The following is a 26,324-nucleotide window of genomic DNA, read 5'->3' as shown; positions in this document are numbered from 1 at the left end:
CCAGAAGGAGGTGAGAAGGCAATCAGCAGAGACCAGAAGGAGGTGAGAAGGCAATCAGCAGAGACGCAGCAAGAGGTCAGAAGCAATCAGCAGAGACACAGCAAGGAGGTCAGAAGGCAATCAGCAGAGAGCAGAAGGAGGTGAGAAGGAAATCAGCAGAGAGCAGAAGGAGGTGAGAAGACAATCAGAAGAGACACAGCAAGGAGGTCAGAAGGCAATCAGCAGAGACACAGCAAGGAGGTCAGAAGGCAATCAGCAGAGAGCAGAAGGAGGTGAGAAGGCAATCAGCAGAGACACAGCAAGGAGGTCAGACGGCAATCAGAAGAGACACAGCAAGGAGGTCAGAAGGCAATCAGCAGAGACCAGAAGGAGGTGAGAAGGCAAGCAGAGATCAGAAAGAGGTTAGAAGGCAATCAGAAGAGACACAGCAAGGAGGTCAGAAGGCAATCAGAAGAGACACAGCAAGGAGGTCAGAAGGCAAGCAGAAGAGACACAGCAAGGAGGTCAGAAGGCAGTCAACAGAAACCAGAAGGAGGTGAGAAGGCAATCAGCAGAGACCAGAAGGAGGTGAGAAGGCAATCAGCAGAGACGCAGCAAGAGGTCAGAAGCAATCAGCAGAGACACAGCAAGGAGGTCAGAAGGCAATCAGCAGAGAGCAGAAGGAGGTGAGAAGGAAATCAGCAGAGAGCAGAAGGAGGTGAGAAGACAATCAGAAGAGACACAGCAAGGAGGTCAGACGGCAATCAGCAGAGACACAGCAAGGAGGTCAGAAGGCAGTCAGCAGAGACCAGAAGGAGGTGAGAAGGCAATCAGAAGAGACCAGAAGGAGGTGAGAAGGCAATCAGAAGAGACCAGAAGGAGGTGAGAAGGCAATCAGCAGAGACACAGCAAGGAGGTCAGACGGCAATCAGCAGAGACACAGCAAGGAGGTCAGAAAGCAGTCAGCAGAGGCCAGAAGGAGGTGAGAGGGCAAGCAGAGACAAAGCAAGGAGGTCAGAAGGCAGTCAGCAGAGACCAGAAGGAGGTGAGAAGGCAATCAGCAGAGACCCAGCAAAAGGTCAGAAGGCAAGCAGAGATCAGAAAGAGGTTAGAAGGCAATGACCAGAGACACAGCGAGAGGTCAGACAGCAATCAGCAGAGACACAGCAAGGAGGTCAGACGGCAATCAGCAGAGACACAGCAAGAGTTCAGAAGGCAATCAGCAGAGACAGCAAGGAGGTCAGACGCAATCAGCAGAGACACAGCAAGAGGTCAGAAGGCAATCAGCGGAGACACAGCAAGGAGGTCAGCAGAGACACAGCAAGAGGTCAGAAGGCAATCAGCAGAGACACAGCAAGGAGGTCAGAAGGCAATCAGCAGAGACACAGCCAGAGGTCAGACGGCAATCAGCAGAGACACAGCAAAAAGATCAGATGGCAATCAGCAGAGACACAGCCAGAGGTCATATGGCAATCAGCAGAGACATACCCAGAAGTCAGACGGCAATCAGCAAAGACACAGCAAGAGGTCAGAAGGCAAGCAGAGATCAGAAAGAGGTTAGAAGGCAAACAGAGATCAGAAAGAGGTGAGATGGCAATCAGCAGAGACACAGTGAGAGGTCAGAAGGCCATCAGTAGAGACACAGAAAGGAGGCCAGAAGGCAATCAGTGGAGACACAGCAAGGCGGCCAGAAGGCAATCAGCAGAGACCCAGCAAGAGGTCAGAAGGCAATCAGCAGAGACACACCAAGAGGTCAGACTGCAATTAGTAGACATGGAAGTGTCGCCAGATAGAGACGCAACACAAATGATGAAAAAGTCCACAGGACAACAATCACCACATTAATTCATACTCTGTTGTCCCTTCTAGGACAATGTTCTGCACCTCGAAACAGGACACAGAGAGCGCAAGCTCAGACTCCACGTGTGACCAGACAGCGTGGAAACTGCTGACCACAGTACAGACTACACGTGTGACCAGACACAGGACACTACTGAGCGCAGCACAGACTCCTCTTGTGTGACCAGACACCGGATACTACTGAGCGCAGCACAGACTCCACGTGTGACCAGACACCGGACACTACTGAGCGCAGCACAGGCTCCACGTGTGACCAGACACCGGACACTACTGAGCGCAGCACAGGCTCCACGTGTGACCGGACACAGGACACTACTGAGCGCAGCACAGGCTCCACATGTGACCGGACACAGGACACTACTGAGTGCAGCACAGGCTCCACGTGTGACCAGACACTACTGAGCGCAGCACACACTCCACGTGTGACCGGACACAGGACACTACTGAGTGCAGCACAGACACCACGTGTGACCAGACACTACTGAGCGCAGCACACACTCCACGTGTGACCGGACACAGGACACTACTGAGTGCAGCACAGGCTCCACGTGTGACCAGACACTACTGAGCGCAGCACAGACTCCACGTGTGACCGGACACAGGACACTACTGAGTGCAGCACAGGCTCCACGTGTGACCGGACACAGGACACTACTGAGCGCAGCACAGACTCCTCTTGTGTGACCAGACACCGGATACTACTGAGCGCAGCACAGACTCCACGTGTGACCGGACACCGGACACTACTGAGCGCAGCACAGACTCCACGTGTGACCAGACACAGGACACTACTGAGCGCAGCACACACTCCACGTGTGACCGGACACAGGACACTACTGAGCGCAGCACAGGCTCCACGTGTGACCGGACACAGGACACTACTGAGCGCAGCACAGACTCCACGTGTGACCAGACACAGGACACTACTGAGCGCAGCACAGACACCACGTGTGACCAGACACAGGACACTACTGAGCGCAGCACACACTCCACGTGTGACCGGACACAGGACACTACTGAGCGCAGCACAGGCTCCACGTGTGACCGGACACAGGACACTACTGAGCGCAGCACAGACTCCTCTTGTGTGACCAGACACCGGACACTACTGAGCGCAGCACAGACTCCACGTGTGACCGGACACAGGACACTACTGAGCGCAGCACAGACTGCTCTTGTGCGACCAGACACAGGACACTACTGAGCGCAGCACAGACTCCTCTTGTGTGACCAGACACCGGACACTACTGAGCGCAGCACAGACACCACGTGTGACCGGACACAGGACACTACTGAGCGCAGCACAGGCTCCACGTGTGACCAGACACAGGACACTACTGAGTGCAGCACAGACACCACGTGTGATCGGACACAGGACACTACTGAGTGCAGCACAGACTCCACGTGTGACCGGACACAGGACACTACTGAGCGCAGCACAGACACCACGTGTGACCAGACACAGGACACTACTGAGTGCAGCACAGACACCACGTGTGACCAGACACAGGACACTACTGAGCGCAGCACAGACTGCTCTTGTGCGACCAGACACAGGACACTACTGAGCGCAGCACAGACACCACGTGTGACCGGACACAGGACACTACTGAGCGCAGCACAGACACCACGTGTGACCAGACACAGGACACTACTGAGTGCAGCACAGACACCACGTGTGACCGGACACAGGACACTACTGAGCGCAGCACAGACACCACGTGTGACCGGACACAGGACACTACTGAGCGCAGCACAGACACCACGTGTGACCGGACACAGGACACTACTGAGCGCAGCACAGACACCTCGTGTGACAGGACACTACTGAGCGCAGCACAGACACCACGTGTGACCGGACACAGGACACTACTGAGCGCAGCACAGACACCACGTGTGACCGGACACAGGACACTACTGAGCGCAGCACAGACACCACCTGTGACCGGACACAGGACACTACTGAGCGCAGCACAGACTCCACGTGTGACCGGACACAGGACACTACTGAGCGCAGCACAGACTCCACGTGTGACCGGACACAGGACACTACTGAGCGCAGCACAGGCTCCACGTGTGACCAGACCGATCCCTCATACTGTTCGTTAATCAGAAGTTACCTGAAGAAATCCACAGAGACGTCCAAATCTTCTTCTAGAACAACAGCAAACTTGGCATCCTGAGAATGTAGGGAAAGGAGAAAAAGATGATAATCTGCGTGTGCTGTGGAGTGGTGCCAGGTTCTCTGCCTTATAGCTTGATGGAGCTACAGAGGAACCACTTTCTCCGTAACTACAGATGTGAACAGAGCCCCAGCGAGTGGGCCATGGCTGTAGCTGCTTGCACCATAATGCTGGTGTTTTTAGTCCACACATGTTCCCACAGCTGACAGGAGGGGGCGCTGTGTCTGCAGGGTAACAGGGCCAGTCACATACCCAGACACGGGTGGTGTAGCTGCAGCAATGTGGCCCTGCCCCACGTCTGGACCCCCGCACTGGACATCAGCAGGGTACTACGAGCGGACACTCACCGGGTGCAGGTTGAAGGTGGCAGTCAGGCTCGCTTTATAATGCTATGGAAAAAAGGGAAAAATGTCAGTCCAAGGATAAATGAGCGGTCACACGACCCGATGTCATCGGGATAACCCCTCCAGAGATGTGGAAGACACACAGGACACAACGCCAGGAGCGCAGAGCGCCAGTCATACGGGGTCACCTGCGCCACGCGGGCGTTCTTGATGCTTATTGGGGTGTGCTGGATGCCCTTCAGTCCAAACAGCTCGACCACGTCCATCGGTTCCTGCACGAAGACACGACAAAGGTAATGGAGAGAAAAGATAAAGGGACCGCGGCGGATTGTAGACAAGCACCGCCCACACGAAACGGAAGCCCCTCCCACCCAAAAGCACCGCTGATGGTGCCCGACATTACGCGAAGCAGCAATTCCTTACTTCATAGTATCCATCAATGAAGACTGTGGTCATCTGGGGATTAACTCCTTGTGCCGAGAGCAGCGACCGCAGCATCCTGGAAGACAGACGGCTCAGATTACCCCTCAGTGGCAGGGCACCACAGCGCCCCTCCTGGCCACTGCTCACCTGTACAGGTAATTAGGGCGGTTTCCCGCTATCACCGCGATTGGAACCTGAAATACCTTGTTATGTTTAAGCTGAAAGAAAAAAATATAGAATAATGGCAAATCCTGCAAGTGATCGGGGGTGGAATACCCAGGATCGTCACCACAGGAGACCCATCACCCCCTGCAGATCCACCGCAAAACAGACAGTGGTACAGGAGCTTGCAAAGTATTCACTCCCTTGCCTTTTGACTCATTTTGTTACACAACCGGTGTGTAAATACTTTTGTCATCCGATTTGTGTGATACATCAACGCTAAACAGTCTAAGAAGGTGAAGTGAGAAAAATACAGGCATAAAATTCAATTTATGGGATCAAAAAACTAAAAATTGAAATGTACATATGTATTCACCCCTTTTGCGATAAGGCCCCTCTAAAAGTCTGGTGCAAGCACTTCCCTTCATAAGTCCCATGCTCAGTGACAGGACGCCCCCCTGTGTACAATTTAACTGTCACATGTCGGTCACTATTTACACTTTACGTTCTTTGAAAGAGGCTGCAACACCATTGACAAGAGGCACCACTAACCAAACAACACGAAGACCAAGGTGATCTCCAAACACCACATTTCACAAGAGGCACCACTAACTAAGCAACACGAAGACCAAGGTGATCTCCAAACACCACAATTCACAAGAGGCACCACTAACCAAACAACACGAAGACCAAGGTGATCTCCAAACACCACATTTCACAAGAGGCACCACTAACTAAGCAACACGAAGACCAAGGTGATCTCCAAACACCACAATTCACAAGAGGCACCACTAACTAAACAACACGAAGACCAAGGTGATCTCCAAACACCACCATTAACAAGAGGCACCACTAACCAAACAACACGAAGACCAAGGTGATCTCCAAACACCACCGTTCACAAGAGGCACCACTAACCAAACAACACGAAGACCAAGGTGATCTCCAAACACCACATTTCACAACAGGCACCACTAACCAAACAACACGAAGACCAAGGTGATCGCCAAACACCACCGTTCACAACAGGCACCACTAACCAAACAACACGAAGACCAAGGCGATCTCCAAACACCACATTTCACAAGAGGCACCACTAACCAAACAACACGAAGACCAAGGTGATCTCCAAACACCACCATTCACAAGAGGCACCACAACCAAACAACACGAAGACCAAGGTGATCTCCAAACACCACCATTCACAACAGGCACCACTAACCAAACAACACGAAGACCAAGGTGATCTCCAAACACCACATTTCACAAGAGGCACCACTAACCAAATAACACGAAGACCAAGGTGATCTCCAAACACCACCATTCACAAGAGGCACCACTAACCAAACAACATGAAGACCAAGGTGAGCTCCAAACACCACCATTCACAACAGGCACCACTAACGAAACAACACCAAGACCAAGGTGATCTCCAAACACCACCATTCACAAGAGACGCGACTAAACAAACAACACGAAGACCAAGGTGATCTCCAAACACCACCATTCACAACAGGCACCACTAACCAAACAACACGAAGACCAAGGTGATCTCCAAACACCACCATTCACAACAGGCACCACTATCCAAACAACACGAAGACCAAGGTGATCTCCAAACACCATCATTCACAACAGGCACCACTAACCAAACAACACGAAGACCAAGGTGATCTCCAAACACCACCATTCACAAGAGGCGCCACTAACCAAACAACACGAAGACCAAGGTGATCTCCAAACACCACCGCTGTAGTGGAAAATATGTTTTGGTATGGATGTATGACCAGCAGTAATTAACATCTGTCTTAGGCTGCAGCTCTTTACAAAGGTCATAACCTATGTTATCCTGAGAAGAGACAGTTTTCCTGCTCTCAGATCCCAGGGTGCCTTCCTGGGACACACAGAAGTGGAAACATTTCACACCTTCTGATTGCTTGAAGAGAGACGCAAAATGGGACCTAATTGCACCCTGACAATTTCATTTACTATGAGAAAAAGGTCATAGAAAGAGCGTGTAGGGGAAAAAAAATTATGTATTCACTGATAAAGTGGCCATGATCCAGTCATAGGTAAGCAATTAGAATATTAACATGAAGGCTGGTCCAGAAATCTGATCTCCAGGATAAATCTATAAATTAGGCCTTTACCCATAGAAGGTTGTTCACAGATTGAGGGGCAGCCAAGCTGAGGTGAGTCATTTCATATCCCCCCAGGGAGCAGAATACCAAACTGCAAAATTAAGATATTTCTGTAAGTTTCTCCCCTTTATTTTATAATTGTTTTGCTTATTTGTATGTCACTTTGTATTTCCATATTTTATATATTTTATATCCTTTTATTGTAAGTACTGTACCTTATCTATTAAAGCTTAAAACTTTAATAAGTTTGAATCCTGTATGCTCTAAAGAATTCATAGCGTTAGAGTATGTGATTCTGGTCAGTGGCAGACAGTAGTAGTGGTACTTCCGGGACTCATCGCCTGTGTGTTCGGTGAGTGGTGGCAGAGTGTATGAAGCAGGGGTGTGTGATCTGTGTCGGGGTGTGATTTATGCTTCCATTGCAGCATAGGACAGAGGTGAATGGTGGACTGAATGAGAGGAGATAGATTAACCCTTGCAGACGCAACCTCAAGTCACGTGCTGAGAAGCGGGTATGTGACAACCACGAAGATCAAGGCAATCTCCAAACACCACCACAAAGACCAAGGCGATCGCCAAACACCACCACCGAGATCAAGAATCTCCAAAAACCACCACGAAGATCAATGCGATCTCAAACCACCACCACGATGACCAAGGATCTCTCTAAACAAGTCAGGGACAGAGTTATTGAGAACTACAAGTTAGGGTAGGGAGTTAGGGTTATAAAAAAAAAAATCTCCCAATCTTTGATGATCCCCAAAACGCCATCAAATCCATTATCATCAAATGAAGAGAAAGCAGAGAGAAAGCGCCCACCAAAACGCTCAACCCGGGCAAGGAGGGCATTAATCAGAGAGGAAGCACAGGGACCAAAGGTAACCCTGAAGGAGCTGAAGAGTTTCCAAGCAGAGAATGGAGTATCTCTCCATAAGACCAAAAAAGCCGTACACTCCTTTGAGGTGGCCTTTATGGAGGAGTGGGCAGAAAAAAGGCTTTACTTAGACATAAAAAGTGTAATGCTTGTTTTGAGTTTCCAAAAGACATGTGGGAGACTTCCCAAATGTATGGAGGAAGGTGCATTGGTCAGATAAGACCAAAACTGGAACTTTTTGGCCACTAAGGTAAATGCTGTGTCTTGAGCCAATCCATCACCCCAAGGAGCCCATGCTGTTGGGAAGTATTTTTGCAGCAGGGGCAGGGAAAATGGTCCAAGTTGAGAGAAAGATGGATGGTAAGAAATACTGGAATATTCTTGAGCACAGCCTGTTTCAGTCAGTGAGTGGTTTGAGACTGGGACAGAGGTTCACCTTCCAACTAGACTATGACCCACAGCAAACTGCTAAAGCAACATCCGAGGGGTAAACGTGTAAATGTTCCGGAGTGGTCGAGTCAAAACCCAGCGTGAGGGACGAGGGAGACACCATTTTGATTTATTAATTTGAGGTCCAATATATTATCCAGACTTCACACTCTCCCCCTGCTCTTGAACTGTTGCTCCCACCCATGAGATAAACACACAACACAATTCTTCCAAAGAACAGGAATGTGCCATATGGCAAGAGAATTAGAGGCCCCATGTTAATTAATGCGAGGAGGAAAAGAGATGGGGCCCCTGCCGTCTTTCAATGGAAGCCGTAGATGGAGCGGCAATGACACAGATAATAATAATAATAATCTTCATTTATATAGCGCCAACATATCCCGCAGCGCTTTACAGTTTAACAGTTTCAAACACAACAGTCATAGGTAACAATGTTAACAATACAGTAATAAAAGCAAAATAAGCCGCCCCTGCTCGTGAGAGCTTACAATCTACAATACACACGCATATATATATATATCCGTGGTGAGCCTGGTGATACATATACCGCCCTCACTGCAGAGGGCCCCGATAACCAGTACGTGACTGGGCAGCCTCTCCGGCGACTACTTATCCTAGGTGCAGTTCCCCGACTGACCTGAGGGTAAGGAGGGTGCCAGAGAGCTAACTGTGTAAGCTCTGTCACATGCTGGTGACGGCGGAGGGATAACTGTATCCCCCCTCCACGGCTCTCCTCCTTCACATCCAGACCTTAATCCAATGGACAATCTGTGGTCAGACATGAAGATTGTTTCACTGGTGAACAGTAATCTAACTGGAAGGACCCAGAGCAGTTTTGTCATGAGGAATGGGACAAAATCCCAGTGACAAGATGCAGAAAGCTTAAAGAGATTCATCCAAAGCGACTTGCAGCTCTGATTGCCAGAAAAGGAGGCTCCACAAAGTACTGACTTTAGGGGGTGAATAGTTCTGCACACTGAAGTGTTCAGTTATTTTGTCCTATTTGTTGTTTGCTTCACAATAAAAAGAAAACCAAATGTTCGCAGTTGTCGACATGTTCTTTACATGATCTAATGCAAATCCTCAAAGAAACAGTGAAACTCCAGGTAGTGAGATAGCAAAACACAAAAAAAGCAAAGGAGTGAATACTTTCGCAAACCACTGTATATCAATTTCTGCCACAAACCTGCAGCGTGTGGGTATTAGCGGGGCAGTGGGCATACGGCTCCTGCATAGTGACTCCGGCTGGTGAACATCTACCGATTGTAACCACGACACCCGTCATGGGTCATAAATGTGCACAGACATGAGGCGGATACTCACGGTTAGAGGGTTAAACTCTATCGGAGTCGGGTCCTTGCAGCTGCACACACTACCGTATCCCTCTACTTTGCCGCAGAAGTGTTTGCGCCGGCGGTTCTGCTCTGTGTCCGGCCAGTGGCATTCTGCATCTGGAGGGGGCAGAGAATTACAAATAAACATTCAGGGAACCCCCCCACCATCCTGGAGAGCCCGGGGGCCAGAGGGAACCCCACCACCCTAGAGAGCCCGGGGACCAGAGAGAGCCCCCCACCATCCTAGAGAGCCCGGGGGCCAGAGGGAACCCCACCATCCTGGAGAGCCCGGGGGCCAGAGGGAACCCCACCATCCTGGAGAGCCCGGGGGCCAGAGGGAGCTCCCCACCAACATCCTGGGGAGTCCGGGGACCAGAGGGAGCTCCCCACCATCCTAGAGAGCCCGGGGGCCAGAGAGAACCCCACCATCCTGGAGAGCCCGGGGGCCAGAGGGAACCCCACCACCCTAGAGAGCCCGGGGGCCAGAGAGAGCTCCCCACCATCCTAGAGAGCCAGGGGGCCAGAGGGAACCCCACCATCCTGGAGAGCCCGGGGGCCAGAGGGAACCCCACCATCCTGGAGAGCCCGGGGGCCAGAGGGAGCTCCCCACCAACATCCTGGGGAGTCCGGGGACCAGAGGGAGCTCCCCACCAACATGCTAGAGAGCCCGGGGACCAGAGGGAACCCCCAACATGCTAGAGAGCCCGGGGGCCAGAGGGAGCCCCACCATCCTAGAGAGTCCGGGGGCCAGAGGGAACCCCACCATCCTAGAGAGCCCAGGGGCCAGAGAGAGCCCCACCATCCTAGAGAGTCCGGGGGCCAGAGGGAACCCCACCATCCTAGAGAGCCCAGGGGCCAGAGAGAGCCCCACCATCCTAGAGAGCCCGGGGGCCAGAGGGAGCTCCCCACCAACATGCTAGAGAGCCCGGGGGCCAGTGGGAACCCCCACCATCCTAGAGAGTCCGGGGGCCAGAGGGAGCTCCCCACCATCCTAGAGAGCCCTGGGGCCAGAGGGAGCTCCCCACCAACATGCTAGAGAGCCCGGGGACCAGAGGGAAACCCCAACATGCTAGAGAGCCCGGGGGCCAGAGGGAGCCCCCCACCATCCTAGAGAGCCCGGAGGCCAGAGGGAACCCCCAACATGCTAGAGAGCCCGGGGGCCAGAGGGAGCCCCACCATCCTGGAGAGCCCGGGGGCCAGAGGGAACCCCACCATCCTAGAGAGTCCGGGGGCCAGAGGGAGCTCCACCATCCTAGAGAGTCCGGGGGCCAGAGGGAACCCCACCATCCTAGAGAGCCCGGGGGCCAGAGGGAGCCCCACCATCCTAGAGAGTCCGGGGGCCAGAGGGAGCTCCACCATCCTAGAGAGTCCGGGGGCCAGAGGGAACCCCACCATCCTAGAGAGCCCGGGGGCCAGAGAGAGCCCCACCATCCTAGAGAGCCCGGGGACCAGAGGGAGCCCATCACCATCCTAGAGAGCCCGGGGCCAGAAGGAACCCCCAACCATCCTAAAGAGCCCGGGGGCCAGAGGGTGCCCCCCAACATCCTAGAGAGCCCGGGGGCCAGAGGGAGCCCACCACCATCCTAGAGAGCCCGGGGACCAGAGGGAGCCCATCACCATCCTAGAGAGCCCGGGGGCCAGAGGGAACCCCCAACCATCCTAAAGAGCCCAGGGGCCAGAGGGTTCCCCCCCAACATCCTCCCGGGGGCCAGAGGGTGCCTCCCAACATCCTAGAGAGCCCGGGGGCCAGAGGGAGCCCCACCATCCTAGAGAGCCCTGGGGCCAGAGGGAGCTCCCCACCATCCTAGAGAGTCCGGGGGCCAGAGGGAGCCACCCACCATCCTAGAGAGTCCGGGGGCCAGAGGGAGCTCCCCACCAACATCCTAGAGAGCCCGGGGGCCAGAGGGAACCCCCAACATGCTAGAGAGCCCGGGGGCCAGAGGGAACCCCCCACCATCCTAGAAAGTCCGGGGGCCAGAGGGAGCTCCCCACCAACATCCTAGAGAGCCCGGGGGCCAGAGGGAACCCCCCACCATCCTAGAGAGTGCGGGGGCCAGAGGGAACCCCCCCCCCCCATCATCCTAGAGAGCCCGGGGGCCAGAGGGAACCCCCAACATGCTAGAGAGCCCGGGGGCCAGAGGGAGCCCCCCACCATCCTAGAAAGTCCGGGGGCCAGAGGGAGCTCCCCACCAACATCCTAGAGAGCCCGGGGGCCAGAGGGAACCCCCCACCATCCTAGAGAGTGCGGGGGCCAGAGGGAACCCCCCCCCCCATCATCCTAGAGAGCCCGGGGGCCAGAGGGAACCCCCAACATGCTAGAGAGCCCGGGGGCCAGAGGGAGCCCCCCACCATCCTAGAGAGTCCGGGGGCCAGAGGGAGCCACCCACCATCCTAGAGAGTCCGGGGGCCAGAGGGAGCTCCCCACCAACATCCTAGAGAGCCCGGGGGCCAGAGGGAACCCCCAACATGCTAGAGAGCCCGGGGGCCAGAGGGAACCCCCCACCATCCTAGAAAGTCCGGGGGCCAGAGGGAGCTCCCCACCAACATCCTAGAGAGCCCGGGGGCCAGAGGGAACCCCCCACCATCCTAGAGAGTGCGGGGGCCAGAGGGAACCCCCCCCCCATCATCCTAGAGAGCCCGGGGGCCAGAGGGAACCCCCAACATGCTAGAGAGCCCGGGGGCCAGAGGGAGCCCCCCACCATCCTAGAGAGTCCGGGGCCCAGAGGGAGCCCCACCAACATCCTAGAAAGCCCGGGGGCCAGAGGGAGCTCCCCACCAACATCCTAGAGAGCCCGGGGACCAGAGGGAACCCCCAACATGCTAGAGAACCCGGGGGCCAGAGGGAGCCCCCCACCATCCTAGAGAGTCCGGGGGCCAGAGGGAGCTCCCCAACATCCTAGAGAGCCCAGAGGCCAGAGGGAGCCCCCCACCATCCTAGAGAGCCCTGGGGCCAGAGGGAGCTCCCCCCCATCATCCTAGAGAGCCCGGGGGCCAGAGGGAGCCCCACCATCCTAGAGAGCCCTGGGGCCAGAGGGAGCTCCCCACCAACATCCTAGAGAGCCCGGGGGCCAGAGGGAGCCCCACCATCCTAGAGAGCCCTAGGGCCAGAGGGAGCCCCCTACCATCCTAGAGAGTCTGGGGGCCAGAGGGAACCCCCCAACCATCCTAGTGAGCCCTGGGGCCAGAGGGAGCTCTCCACCAACATCCTAGAGAGCCCGGGGGCCAGAGGGAGCCCCACCATCCTAGAGAGTCCGGGGGCCAGAGGGAACCCCCCCAACATCCTAGGGAGCCCGGGGGCCAGAGGGTGCCGCCCCAACATCCTAGAGAGCCCGGGGTCCAGAGGGAGCCCCACCATCCTAGAGAGTCCGGGGGCCAGAGGGAACCCCCCCAACATCCTAGGGAGCCCGGGGGCCAGAGGGTGCCGCCCCAACATCCTAGAGAGCCCGGGGGCCAGAGGGAACCCCCCAACATCCTAGAGAGCCCGGGGGCCAGAGGGAGCTCCCCCCCCCATCATCCTAGAGAGCCCGGGGGCCAGAGGGAGCCCACCGCCATCCTAGAGAGCCCGGGGACCAGAGGGAGCCCATCACCATCCTAGAGAGCCCGGGGCCAGAAGGAACCCCCAACCATCCTAAAGAGCCCGGGGGCCAGAGGGTGCCCCCCAACATCCTAGAGAGCCCGGGGGCCAGAGGGAGCCCACCACCATCCTAGAGAGCCCGGGGACCAGAGGGAGCCCATCACCATCCTAGAGAGCCCGGGGGCCAGAGGGAACCCCCAACCATCCTAAAGAGCCCAGGGGCCAGAGGGTTCCCCCCCAACATCCTCCCGGGGGCCAGAGGGTGCCTCCCAACATCCTAGAGAGCCCGGGGGCCAGAGGGAGCCCCACCATCCTAGAGAGCCCTGGGGCCAGAGGGAGCTCCCCTCCATCCTAGAGAGTCCGGGGGCCAGAGGGAACCCCCCCAACATCCTAGGGAGCCCGAGGGCCAGAGGGTGCCGCCCCAACATCCTAGAGAGCCCGGGGTCCAGAGGGAACCCCCAACATGCTAGAGAGCCCGGGGGCCAGAGGGAACCCCCCAACATCCTAGAGAGCCCGGGGGCCAGAGGGAGCCCACCACCATCCTAGAGAGCCCGGGGACCAGAGGGAACCCCCAACCATCCTAAAGAGCCTGGGGGCCAGAGGGTGCCCCCAACATCATAGAGAGCCCAGGGGCGAGGGAGCCCACCACCATCCTAGGCAGCCCGGGGGCCAGAGGGAGCCCCCCAACATCCTAGAGAGCCCAGGGGCCAGAGGGAGCTCCCCCCACAACATCATCCTAGAGAGCCCGGGGGCCAGAGGGAGCCCCAACCATCCTAAAGAGCCCGGGGGCCAGAGGGTGCCCCCCCAACATCCTAGAGAGCCCGGGGGCCAGAGGGAGCCCATCACCATCCTAGAGAGCCCGGGGCCAGAAGGAACCCCCAACCATCCTAAAGAGCCCGGGGGCCAGAGGGTGCCCCCCCAACATCCTAGAGAGCCCGGGGGCCAGAGGGAGCCCACCACCATCCTAGAGAGCCCGGGGACCAGAGGGAGCCCATCACCATCCTAGAGAGCCCGGGGGCCAGAGGGAACCCCCAACCATCCTAAAGAGCCCGGGGGCCAGAGGGTGCCCCCCCAACATCCTCCCGGGGGCCAGAGGGAGCCCCCCAACATCCTGGAGAGCCTGGGGCAGAAGGAACCCCTGCACTGAGCACATCCCAATCCACATGACTGGTGACAGAGGAGCTCATATTATATCACCACATACTTAGAGGTTGTGTAACATTAAATTCAGATTTTTCTTAAGATAGGGACTATTCCAAACTAGCAGAGGATCCTTAGTCCCTGCACCCTCGTGGACTCCACGTGAGCAGCTCCAGAGATCTGCAATTCCAGAGGTCCGAGACTGCGGATGATGCGCTGTGCCAGTCGCCCAACCTCTGCACCAGATCACAAGTTTCAGGGGTCCTGTGACATCTGATGGCAGTCTGTTGACTTCCAGATGCAGCGTCGACCACCGATGCAGCTAATGCTGGATCCATGGTGGTGACTGGAAAATGTCGATGCCAAATACACAGTAGGTAAGGAAAGTATTCAAACCTCTTTAAATTTTTCACTCTGTTTCATTGCAGCATTTGGTAAATTCAAAAAAGTTCATTTTTTTCTTATTAATGAACACTCTGCACCCCAACTTGACTGAATAAAAAAAAAAAGGAAGATATTTTTGCAAATTTATTAAAAAAGAAAAACTGAACTATCACATGGTCATAAGTCTTCAGCCCCTTTGCTCAGACACTCATATATAAGTCCCATGCTGTCCATTTCCTTGTGATCCTCCTTGAGATGGTTCTACTCCTTCATTGGAGTCCAGCTGTGTGTAATTACACTGATAGGACGTGAAATCATGATTGGCAGACCAACAACAAAGAACCCTATATATGGAGATCAAAAAAGTGAAAAAAAAAAAAAATGAATGGTAAGGGAGTGGCACTACAAAATTGTGCCTGTACTTGGAGACAAATACCAAATTTGTGCTTATTAAAAACCAATTTTTTATATGAATAATTTATATGTAAAAAATATATCTATATATAAGTAGCACAAATAGAACGTACACAAACAAAAAGGAAAAATAAATACATAGAAAAAATATCAGCAGAAAAAAAATCAATCACTTGAACCATGACGCGTACAGCTGTGCATTCAGGGGCATATATGTATATGCAAAAAAACGACCAACACAATAGCAATCCAATAGTGCATATAACTGTGTATTCGGGGGCATATATGTATGTGCAAAAAATAGCAAGCAAATAGTGCATGCAACAGTGCAATCAAAGATATAGATGACCATGTGCGATAAAACAAATATGTGCAAAATTGCCAAAAAAGTGCACAAGTGCAAAAAGAAATATATATATGCCAAAACTGTTGTAGTCGGCAGTGTTCACATAGATGTTGATACTATATGCACCCAAAGCACAAATAGTGAACGCCAGGCTCAAAGTAAAAAAAATAGTGTATAATATATATACACCTTTTGGGGTCCGTTCCTCCAAGTACAGCGCACCCCGACGCGCGTTTCGGATACAATCCTTCCTACAATGCATAGGCAGCATCAATAGTAAAAAGTTGGTCACACTTGTCAAACACTATGTTTAAGTGTGACCAACCTGTCAATCAGTTTTCCAAGCGATGCTACAGATCGCTTGCAAAACGCTAGTGTTTAGCGGGAATACGCATGCCAATTCCACATGCGATATACCCGTGGCAGGAGATGCGGAATTTCCGCGGAAATTTCCATGGCAATTTTCCAACGTGCACTTAGCCTTAATAAGGAGTTTTGGAGATGTGGGGTTTGTAGGGAGGTTACCCGCAAGCATTGTCCATCTATTTTTAGTCCATTTCGTATGGTACGAAGGACCCATTGGTTTGTGGAGATGGACTGCCACTGGGTGAGAGAGTGAGAGTCGACCCCCGACCGGAGCGCCGTCATTGCTTATCTGGGGTCTGTTGTAGTAGAGGGACAAGGATGTTCCTGCCCTCGCCTCCTTTGGGATATCTCCATCTCCGTTTTGCCTTTTCCCCCTATAATCTCTCTGTGAAGGTTGGTCACGGGAGGGGCGAAAAAACAGTCTCTTAGTGGTTTTCTGAGCCCGGGTTAGAATCCAAGATTCAATGGCCAGGCCGTCAAACATAGGGCCCGAGTTCTGGTGGTAGATCGGGCCCTGGGAGAGAAGATCTGGGCGCCCTGGTAGCCGCCAGGGAGCTTCTGCGAGCAGCTGAACTAGGTCTGCGTACCATGACCGGTGAGGCCAATCTGGGGCGACCAGAATTGCTGGGACCCCTTCTGTCTTGATTTTCCTGACCTCCTTCGGGAGCAGTGCCAGAGGGGGAAACATGTGAGGTGAAACTGCTTCCAGGGTAGAACTAACGCATCCACGGCGATTGCTTGTGGATCCCGATATCAGGCGACGAATATGGATACTTTGGCATTTATCCCAGAGGCCATCAGGTCCACGTCCGGAGTCCCCCAGCGTTGGCAAATCTGCTGGAAATCGTCGGGATGGAATGACCACTCCCCGGACACAAGACCCTGACAGCTGAGAAAATCTGCCACCCAGTTCTCTTTGCCCGGGATGTGGACTGCCGAGATCACCAAATGGTTTTTCTTGGCCCAGTAGAGGACCTGTTTTACCTCGTGCATGGCTGCCTGAGGCCTCAAACACTGAACGAGCCAGGCCTTCTACGAGTTGATCAGTTGGATCCCTAATAGAAGAACCATTAGGAAGGGATAACAACGTCTTAGAAGCCAAACGTGATACAGGAGGGTCTACCAAAGGGGATTCTGCCCACTTTCTACGGAGCTCAGGGGCGAAAGGATAACTTGCATTCAGAGCCTTTTGCCCCGAGAAACGCCTGTCCGGCAGCTCCCTGTGACGTTGCACTAAATCCTCAAACTCAGGATGAGTGCAAAATACTCTATGAGGCCGTTTGACCAGCTTAAAAGACACCTTATGACCCGAGGCCAAGGTGGATTCATCATCTAACCCCTGGGTTTGGCTGACTGCCTCAATGAGACTGTCGACAGTCTCCTGGTAATTAGGCGCCTCTAAATTGAAGGACCCTTCGGAATTGTAGTTCGAACCCTGTTTGTTTGCTAACCTCCGATCGAGCAGGCGAGTGAGAGACAGAACTCATGGATGCAGAAGCACCAGATGGACCGAGCGACGCTGTGTGGGTTCGTTTCCTCCGCGTCTGCCTAGTGAGAGAGCGGCCCCTGCAGGCCGGAGGCTCCTGAGAGACGGAGGACCCCTCTGTCACGGAACCCTACTCCGTGGTGTAACTAATTCGTCACGTGCCCGCTCTCAGCACGTAACTTGGGTTGTGCCTGCAAGGGTTAATCTATCTCCCCACTCTTAGTCCAGCATTCAACCTCTGTCCTATGCTGTAATGGGAGCATAAATCACACACCGACCCAGGCCACACAACCACTCATACACGCTGCCACCACTCACCGAATACAAGGGTGATGAGTCCCGGAAATATTAATCCTAATAATGTCTACCACTCATAAGGCTCACGCACCTTAGAATATGGATTCGTTTAGAACATTCAAGGTTTAACTTGTTAAAGTTTTATACTTTAATACAAAAAGGTTCAGTGCTTACAGAAAGAAAAGGTATAAAAATATGATAATAAAAAGACATACAACTTATGCAAAACAGTATAAAAATAAACAGGAGAAACTTACAGAAATCATCTAACTGGTAGTATGCTTTCTGCTCCCTGAGGAAAGGGGGGTGAATGGAGTCATCAGCGTCTCAGGCTGCCCTCACATGTGAACATGTTTCTCTGTATACAGCCCTAATTTATAACTTTGGTCTGGAGGTCATGTTTCTAGACCAGCACCTCAGGTTAATATCATAATTGCTTGTTTTTTTGATTGGACCACGGCCGCGCCCCCCAATGAATATATTATTTTCTCTTGAGATCCTTTGTGTAAAAGTTCTCACAGAGATACTATCAGGCCGTAATTAACATCTCTCTTCCAAGGGCTAGGAGGTGTCAAATGTTACCTTTCTTCTTGGCTTCCAGCAGGACCCCCTGGTGATATTGGGGACAGAAGTCTACTTGTCTCAGGAAAATACATATTAACACCTGTTTGCGATCTGCAGCATCTCAAGACAGATGTTAGATTATTGCCAGCCACTTAGTACAGTGCCTACAAGTAGTATTCAACCCCCTGCAGATTTAGCAGGTTTACACATTTGGAATTAACTTGGCATTGCGACATTTGGACTGTAGATCAGCCTGGAAGTGTGAAATGCACTGCAGCAAAAAAGAATGTTATTTCTTTGTTTATTTTTTTTTAAATTGTGAAAAGTCTTTTCAGACTATTTAAGACCCTCCCCAAACTTGTGAACAGCACTCATACATGGTAAACATGGGAAAGACAAAGGAGCATTCCAAGGCCATCAGAGACAAGATCGTGGAGGGTCACAAGGCTGGCAAGGGGTACAAAACCCTTTCCAAGGAGTTGGGCCTACCTGTCTCCACTGTTGGGAGCATCATCCGGAAGTGGAAGGCTTATGGAACTACTGTTAGCCTTCCACGGCCTGGACAGCCTTTGAAAGTTTCCTCCCGTGCCGAGGCCAGGCTTGTCCGAAGAGTCAAGGCTAACCCAAGGACAACAAGGAAGGAGCTCCAGGAAGATCTCATGGCAGTGGGGACATTGGTTTCAGTCAATACCATAAGTAACGTACTCCACCGCAATGGTCTCCGTTCCAGACGAGCCCGTAAGGTACCTTTATTTTCAAAGCGTCATGTCAAGGCTCGTCTACAGTTTGCTCATGATCACTTGGAGGACTCTGAGACTGACTGGTTCAAGGTTCTCTGGTCTGATGAGATCAAGATCTTTGGTGCCAACCACACACGTGACGTTTGGAGACTGGATGGCACTGCATACGACCCCAAGAATACCATCCCTACAGTCAAGCATGGTGGTGGCAGCATCATGCTGTGGGGCTGTTTCTCAGCCAAGGGGCCTGGCCATCTGGTCCGCATCCATGGGAAGATGGATAGCACGGCCTACCTGGAGATTTTGGCCAAGAACCTCCGCTCCTCCATCAAGGATCTTAAGATGGGTCGTCATTTCATCTTCCAACAAGACAACGACCCGAAGCACACAGCCAAGAAAACCAAGGCCTGGTTCAAGAGGCAAAAAATCAAGGTGTTGCAGTGGCCTAGTCAGTCTCCTGACCTTAACCCAATTGAAAACTTGTGGAAGGAGCTCAAGATTAAAGTCCACATGAGACACCCAAAGAACCTAGATAACTTGGAGAATATCTGCATGGAGGAGTGGGCCAAGATAACTCCAGAAAACACGTGACTAGCACACTCCTAGGGATTGTGATGCAAAATGGAGGGGTTTATTTACATACAAATATGTATGTAAATAAACCCCTCCATTTTGCATCACAATCCCTAGGAGTGTGCTAGTCACTTGTTTTCTATATATCAAGGTTTGGGCACCTATCGACTGTGCACCTCCCCCCTTGGCTGTGCTTTGCATTTTCTATATCAAGATAACTCCAGAGACCTGTGCCGGCCTGATCAGGTCTTATAAAAGACGATTATTAGCTGTAATTGCAAACAAAGGTTATTCCACAAAATATTAAACCTAGGGGTTGAATAATAATTGACCCACACTTTTATGTTTAAAATTTATAAAAATTTAACTGAGCAACAAAACTTTTTGGTTTGTAAGATTTATGCATCTGTTAATAAATCCTGCTCTTGTTTGAAGGCTCTAACTTATTTGCATCTTATTAAACATGCTAAATCTGCAGGGGGTTGAATACTACTTGTAGGCACTGTATACAACACAGCCCACGTAGTATATAACACAGCCCACGCAGTATATAACACAGCCCACGCAATATATAACACAGCCCACACAGTATATAACAGCCCGCGCAGTATATAACACAGCCCACGTAGTATATACAGTCATGGCCAAAAGTATTCACACCCCTGCAATTCTGTCAGATAATACTCATTTTCTTCCTGAAAATGATTGCAAACACAAATTATTTGGTATTATCTTCATTTAATTTGTCTTAAATGAAAAAACACAAAGGAGAATGAAGCAAAAAGCAAAACATTGATCATTTCACACAAAACTCCAGAAATGGGCCAGACAAAAGTATTGGCAACCTCAGCCTAATACTTGGTTGCACAACCTTTAGCCAAAATAACTGCGACCAACCACTTCCGGTAACCATCAATGAGTTTCTTACAATGCTCTGCTGGAATTTTAGACCATTCTTCTTTGGCAAACTGCTCCAGGTCCCTGATATTTGAAGGGTGTCTTCTCAAAACTGCCATTTTTAGATCTCTCCAAAGGTGTTCGATGGGATTCAGGTCTGGACTCATTGCTGGCCACCTTAGAAGTCTCCAGTGCTTTCTCTAAAACCATTTTCTAGTGCTCTTTGAAGTGTGTTTTGGGCCATTGTCCTGCTGGAAGACCCATGACCTCTGAGGGAGACCCAGCTTTCTCACACTGGGCCCTACATTATGCTGCAAAATTTGTTGGTAGTCTTCAGACTTCATAATGCCATGCACACGGTCAAGCAGTCCAGTGCCAGACGAAGCAAAGCAACCCCAAAACATCAGGGAACCTCCGCCATGTTTGACTGTAGGGACCGTGTTCTTTTCTTTGAATGCCTCTTTTTTTCTCCTGTAAACTCTATGTTGATGCCTTTGCCCAAAAAGCTCTACTTTTGTCTCATCTGACCAGAGAACATTCTTCCAAAACGTTTTAGGCCTTTTCAGGTAAGTTTTGGCAAACTCCGGCCTGGCTTTTTTATGTCTCGGGGTAAGAAGTGGGGTCTTCCTGAGTCTCCTACCTTACAGTCCCTTTTCATTCAGACGCTGACGGATAGTATGGGTTGACACTGTTGTACCCTCGGACTGCAGGGCGGCTTGAACTTGTTTGGATGTTAGTCTAGGTTCTTTATCCAACATCCGCACAACCTTGCGTTGAAATCTCTTGTCAATTTTTTTTTTCCATCCACATCTAGGGAGGTTGGCCACATTGTCATGGGCTTTAAACTTCTTGATGACACTGCGCACGGTAGACACAGGAACATTCAGGTCTTTGGAGATGGACTTGCTGCCTTGAGATTGCTCATGCTTCCTCACAATTTGGTTTCTCAAGTCCTCAGACAGTTCTTTAGTCTTCTTTCTTTTCTCCATGCTCAATGTGGTACACACAAGGACACAGGACAGAGGTTGAGTCAACTTTAATCCATGTCAACTGGCTGCAAGTGTGATTTAGTTATTGCCAACACATGTTAGGTGCCACAGGTAAGTTACAGGTGCTGTTAATTACACTAATTAGAGAAGCATCACATGATTTTTTGAACAGTGTGAATACTTTTGTCCACCCCCTTTTTTATGTTTGGTGTGGAATTATATCCAATTTGGCTCTAGGACAATTCTTTTTGTGTTTTTTCACTTAAGACAAATTAAATGAAGATAATAATACCAAATAATTTGTGTTTGCAATCATTTTCAGGAAGAAACTGAGTATTATCTGACAGAATTACAGGGGTGTGAATACTTTTGGCCATGACTGTAGCACAGCACACACAGTATATAACACAGCCCACGTAGTATATAGCAATATGGGCACGATCTCCCTGTTAAAAAAAAATAATTAAAATAAAAAAATAGTTATATACTCACCTTCCGTCGGCCCCCGGATCCAGTCCAGGAGTTAGTGATGCTCCTCGCGATGCTCTGGTCCCAAGAATGCATTGCAGCAATACCACGTGATGACGTACCGGTCTCGCGAGACCGCTACGTCTTCATCTCGCGAGACCGCTAGGTCATCTCCAGTCATTGCCGCAATGGATTCTTGGGACCGGAGCATCGCGAGGAGCGGGAAAGGCGTCGGAAGGTGAGAATATAATGATTTTTTTTAATTATTATTTTTAACATTAGATCTTTTTACTATTGATGCTGCATAGGCAGGGCATAGGCATAGGTAGGGAGGGGCGAATTGGCGGCCGGACTGTGCCCATCGCTGTTTGGTTGCGGCTGGCCGAGACTAATCATGGACACGGGATTTCCGTTACAGACAGAAACAGACGGAAGTACCCCTTAGACAATTATATATACATTATATTATATAATATGTGTATATAGTTGTCTAAGGGGTACTTCCGTCTGTTTGTCTGTCTGTAACGGACAGCCCCTACCCCCAACTGGGGTCTGTAGGGACTCGATTGCTCATTAGAGACGCCATAAACTGTGACAGAGACAAGGCCCATTCCGGGGGTCCTGACACACTAGGCTCAGTTGCAGGGGAGGGCTCCTGGGCGCGTTTGGACTTGCAGGCCTCACAGAGACGACTGCTCGGGGCATGCGGAAAAGCAGACCGACAGGTAAGACATGAGGTACTGTATATAATACCGTATGAGTCTTGGTCCTTCTAGACATGCTGGACCTGCTGCCGATATGATCTGAGGGTTAATCTGGATAAGGCGCAGGAATAGAGAGTGTGCCTGCCAGACTGGGGGGAGTAGCACTTATCCCAGTCCAGAGTCCCTGGCCGTCCCGTGGACACGTGACAGGGAGCAGCAGATAACATCAGAAGTGTCTCCTGTTTAGAGATGAAAAGCGCGCCCATTTGGAGGGCGATCCGCCGGAAAATATGGACTATGGGCGGAGTTTCTGCCCGCGGCCCAGCGGTGGCCGAAGCCAAGGACTAAATTTCTTCGGCATCTGCCTAAGGATAGAGGGGGCAGACCAGCCGGAAGATGACACGACTAAGAGGGCAGGGCTTCTGATCGTGGCCTAGCGCCCCAGAAACCAGAGGCTACATTTTCCAGTGGTGCCCGCCCGAAGAAGATAGAGGGGGCGGACCGGCCGAAAGATGACACGACTAAGAGGGCGGGGCTTCCGACTGCGGCCCAGCGCTGCCAGAAGCCGGGGGCTAAATTTCCAGTGCCTGCCCGAGAATACGTTAGAAGGCCCACAGGAGCAGAACCTCCGTCACCCGCCGATCCGGAGCTCTGACGCCAGGTCCAACGAAACAGGGGGAAGGAAGCGCATAGAAGCGCCAGGAAGAGCGCTGCAGCAGGAGCCCTCCCAGCCCCCCACTCCTGTAATTGATCCAGCTGCAGGTTAGGGGGGCTGTATAAAGGACGGTGCAGGCACCCTTGCTCCATCTTCCCTTCAGGGGGATGAGGAGAGGGAACGTCCGCCTCCTTCCATCACCGCTCTCTGAGCATTGGTGATGCAGTGGGGGCCGCACAGACAGCACATATGCACCTGTACAGCCTCGGGTTTCGTTACCTTAGGGTGGACAGGGCTGAGTCCGGCATCTTGTCCCACGTTGCGGGAGAGGATACGTGGAGGCGACACTCCACGTGCTCACCCGTTGTTGGTTTGGGGAGATCGGACCCCTTCAAAAGGGTCCGTCGCCCCTGTCTCGTTCTTCATGGTAAAAAAAAAAGAGGTCTGGAAAAACCCAGACATGTGCCTCCTACAGACACTAAGAATGAACTGGGTTCCCCTGCGGCCAGTGTCCGGGTGTGTACGGCGGAGGAGGAGCTAACCTATTTTTATGTTTGCTTAGTGTCAGCCTCCTGGTGGCAGTAGCATACCCCCCACAGTCCTGTGTTCCCCAATGAGACCCAGGAGAAAAACGTCAGCCAGCGCGCGCTCCACCGTGGAACACTGGAGAGACGAAGCCTCCGAACTCAGCTGCCCGGCTTCTAAAGGTAATGTGGGGTGCTCCGATCGCCGGCCACAGCAGCACCTTCAGAGATCCTCTTCATGCCCCATAGGGGATAGGAAAACACTGGTGGTTGCAGGAAGGGGAGGAGTATTTAACCTCTGTGTTCCTGTCCCCAATTAGGGCGGGGAAGACAACCTCCGAAGGGGACTGGAGAAAGGCTGTATACCAATACCGGACAAAAAGTGCGGAGCAACCAGAATGTCATTAGTTACATGCCACATGGTTACCGGTAAATGTGCGGTTACACCTTTGGCTTTACTGTCATATTCCTAGTTACTTTCAGTGATATGTTTTTTATATTGATGTCTTTAATAAAGTTTCATATTTTTATTATGTGGTTCGGATTGGTGCTGTTTCTTTGATATGAGTTTTTAGCTCAAAAGGTGCTTCTACTCAATACTGAGCAAAGGGGCTGAAGACTTATGACCATGTGAGATTTCAGTTTTTCTTTTTTAATAAATTTGCAAAAATTTCTACATTTCTGTTTTTTTTTTTAGTCAAGATGGGGTGCAGAGTGAACATTAATGAGAAAAAAAATGAACTTTATAGAATTTACCAAATGGCTGCAATGAAACAAAGAGTGAAAAATGTAAAGGGGTCTGAAGACTTTCCTGTATACTGTATATAAAATGCTTGTGGAGACACAGCATTGTATCTTAACTAATCAGGCGTCAATTATCAGCAAGCCAGGAAGAATAGACTTATCTATATGTTGGCTTTTGAATTTGTGTTTCTATCTGGTTGGTCAAGAAAACTTTCCTTCTCGCCTCATTGGGGGGCACAGGTAACCATGGGTGTACGCTGCTGTCACTAGGAGGCTGACACTATGCAAATAAAGAAGAAGCAGCTCCCCCCCCCCCAGCAGTGTACCCCCTCCGACAGGCACCAGGCAACTCAGTTCTTGCTTAGTGTCTGTAGGAGGCAGACCTGGATCTAACACCAGAGCCACATTTCTTTAACAGGGATTTGTTGTGTTTTATTAACCTTTTCCCCTTTCGTTTTCAGATACTTTTCTTCAGGGTAACAGGGTGCAGTTTTTCTCACCCTGTTTTCCCCACTTTGAGCGACCAAGAGAGCAATGTGGTATCATCCACATCGCTCCCTCTCGGACCCGCTGGGCAGGACTTTGTCCCCTGTCACCCATTCCGGTGTTCAGGGTGACTTTTCCTCGGTGGCCAGTCCTGCTCGTTTCCCCTCCTCATCCCTCTCCTCGGAGAGGGCTGAGAGGAAGACGGCGGTCACTTCCAGTGACCCACTCCCCCTGTTTAGGGGTCTTCTGCGCCGGAGTTCTGGCGTGGGAAGGAGGACTTCTTCCAGGACCCTCTACTCTACAAGGGATCCTGATGTGTTCCTCAACTCCAGGTAGGGAATCTTCAACATGTACAGGACGATACCCCCCTCCCGCCCTGAAAGCGATCTCCTCAGAGCTTACCAGGGCCTCTGTTTAATATGGGAGTGTGCTGTAGTACTCCTTGTTCTGGCGTCGGTATGCGCTATCGCCGCACGCAGGCATTTTTCTTTTCCCTCCTTTTAATTCAGACCTGCGGGCGCGCGTGTCCGCCATTTTTTCTTCCGGCAGTACTTCTCCGTCATTCGGTGCCCTGCTTACACGCCCCCTTGTGGCGCCCTGCCTTACTGCGGACAGGAGTTCAGCGCTCTCGGGGGCGTTTCCTCTGCTTCCCCCTTCGGCGCTTGTGCACGCCCACAGCGTTGCGCTGTTCCCGCGCTCTTCAGCCAACTTCCTGCTCCCTGTCAGCGTCTCCTCACCGCGTGGGACAGAGGGATCTCGGGGGAACACAGGCACAGACTCCTGCAGCTACCGCTGTCCTTCTGCAGGCTCAGTGCTACTGTTCTTTCGGGCTCTACTCCTCCCGGCAGTACTTCTCTGCACCTGGACAAGGTAATATCTCCACCTATGTCCGACCCTACTCCGGCCTTTGCCACTAAGGCCATCCATTACACCTGCGCTCACTTTAAGAAAAAGTGGGCCTCAGGTCAGCCTTCTCCTTTCTGCCCGTCCTGCGTTCCTCCCATCATGTCAGCCCCTCAGGAAGCTCCTAGGTTTCAGGATGAGTGCACCCCCCCTCCCCCGGAGTGGGCTGTTGCTATCTCTCAGTGTCTGACCTGACTAAGGTGTCTCAGTCCCTGGTCCAGGCACTTGAACGTATCCCGCTTCTCTCTAATGCCACCAGTGCCAAGAACGCCTCACACGGCGATTCAATCGCACCTGTCCAACAAGACCCTCACAGAGGC

General features: G+C 52.0%; 1 protein-coding gene across 2 annotated transcripts in view; it reads right to left on the bottom strand.

Moving 5' to 3' along the window:
• Positions 1-26,324, bottom strand: part of POMGNT1 (protein O-linked mannose N-acetylglucosaminyltransferase 1 (beta 1,2-)) — a 129,415-nt gene that overhangs the window by 59,880 nt on the left and 43,211 nt on the right. For both annotated transcript variants that reach the window (XM_069735870.1, XM_069735871.1), the window contains exons 9-14: positions 9,740-9,867; positions 4,937-5,007; positions 4,790-4,865; positions 4,555-4,638; positions 4,370-4,411; positions 3,960-4,018 (exon numbers count right to left, since the gene is read on the bottom strand). In XM_069735870.1, coding sequence (XP_069591971.1) covers positions 3,960-4,018; positions 4,370-4,411; positions 4,555-4,638; positions 4,790-4,865; positions 4,937-5,007; positions 9,740-9,867 — 460 coding nt within the window. The remainder of the gene's footprint in view (positions 1-3,959; positions 4,019-4,369; positions 4,412-4,554; positions 4,639-4,789; positions 4,866-4,936; positions 5,008-9,739; positions 9,868-26,324) is intronic.

Source organism: Ranitomeya imitator, chromosome 8 (assembly GCF_032444005.1).
Source record: "Ranitomeya imitator isolate aRanImi1 chromosome 8, aRanImi1.pri, whole genome shotgun sequence".
Lineage (NCBI taxonomy): Eukaryota > Metazoa > Chordata > Amphibia > Anura > Dendrobatidae > Ranitomeya > Ranitomeya imitator.
Note: the sequence above shows the minus strand (reverse complement) of the source record. Positions and strands in the feature narration are given on the sequence as shown.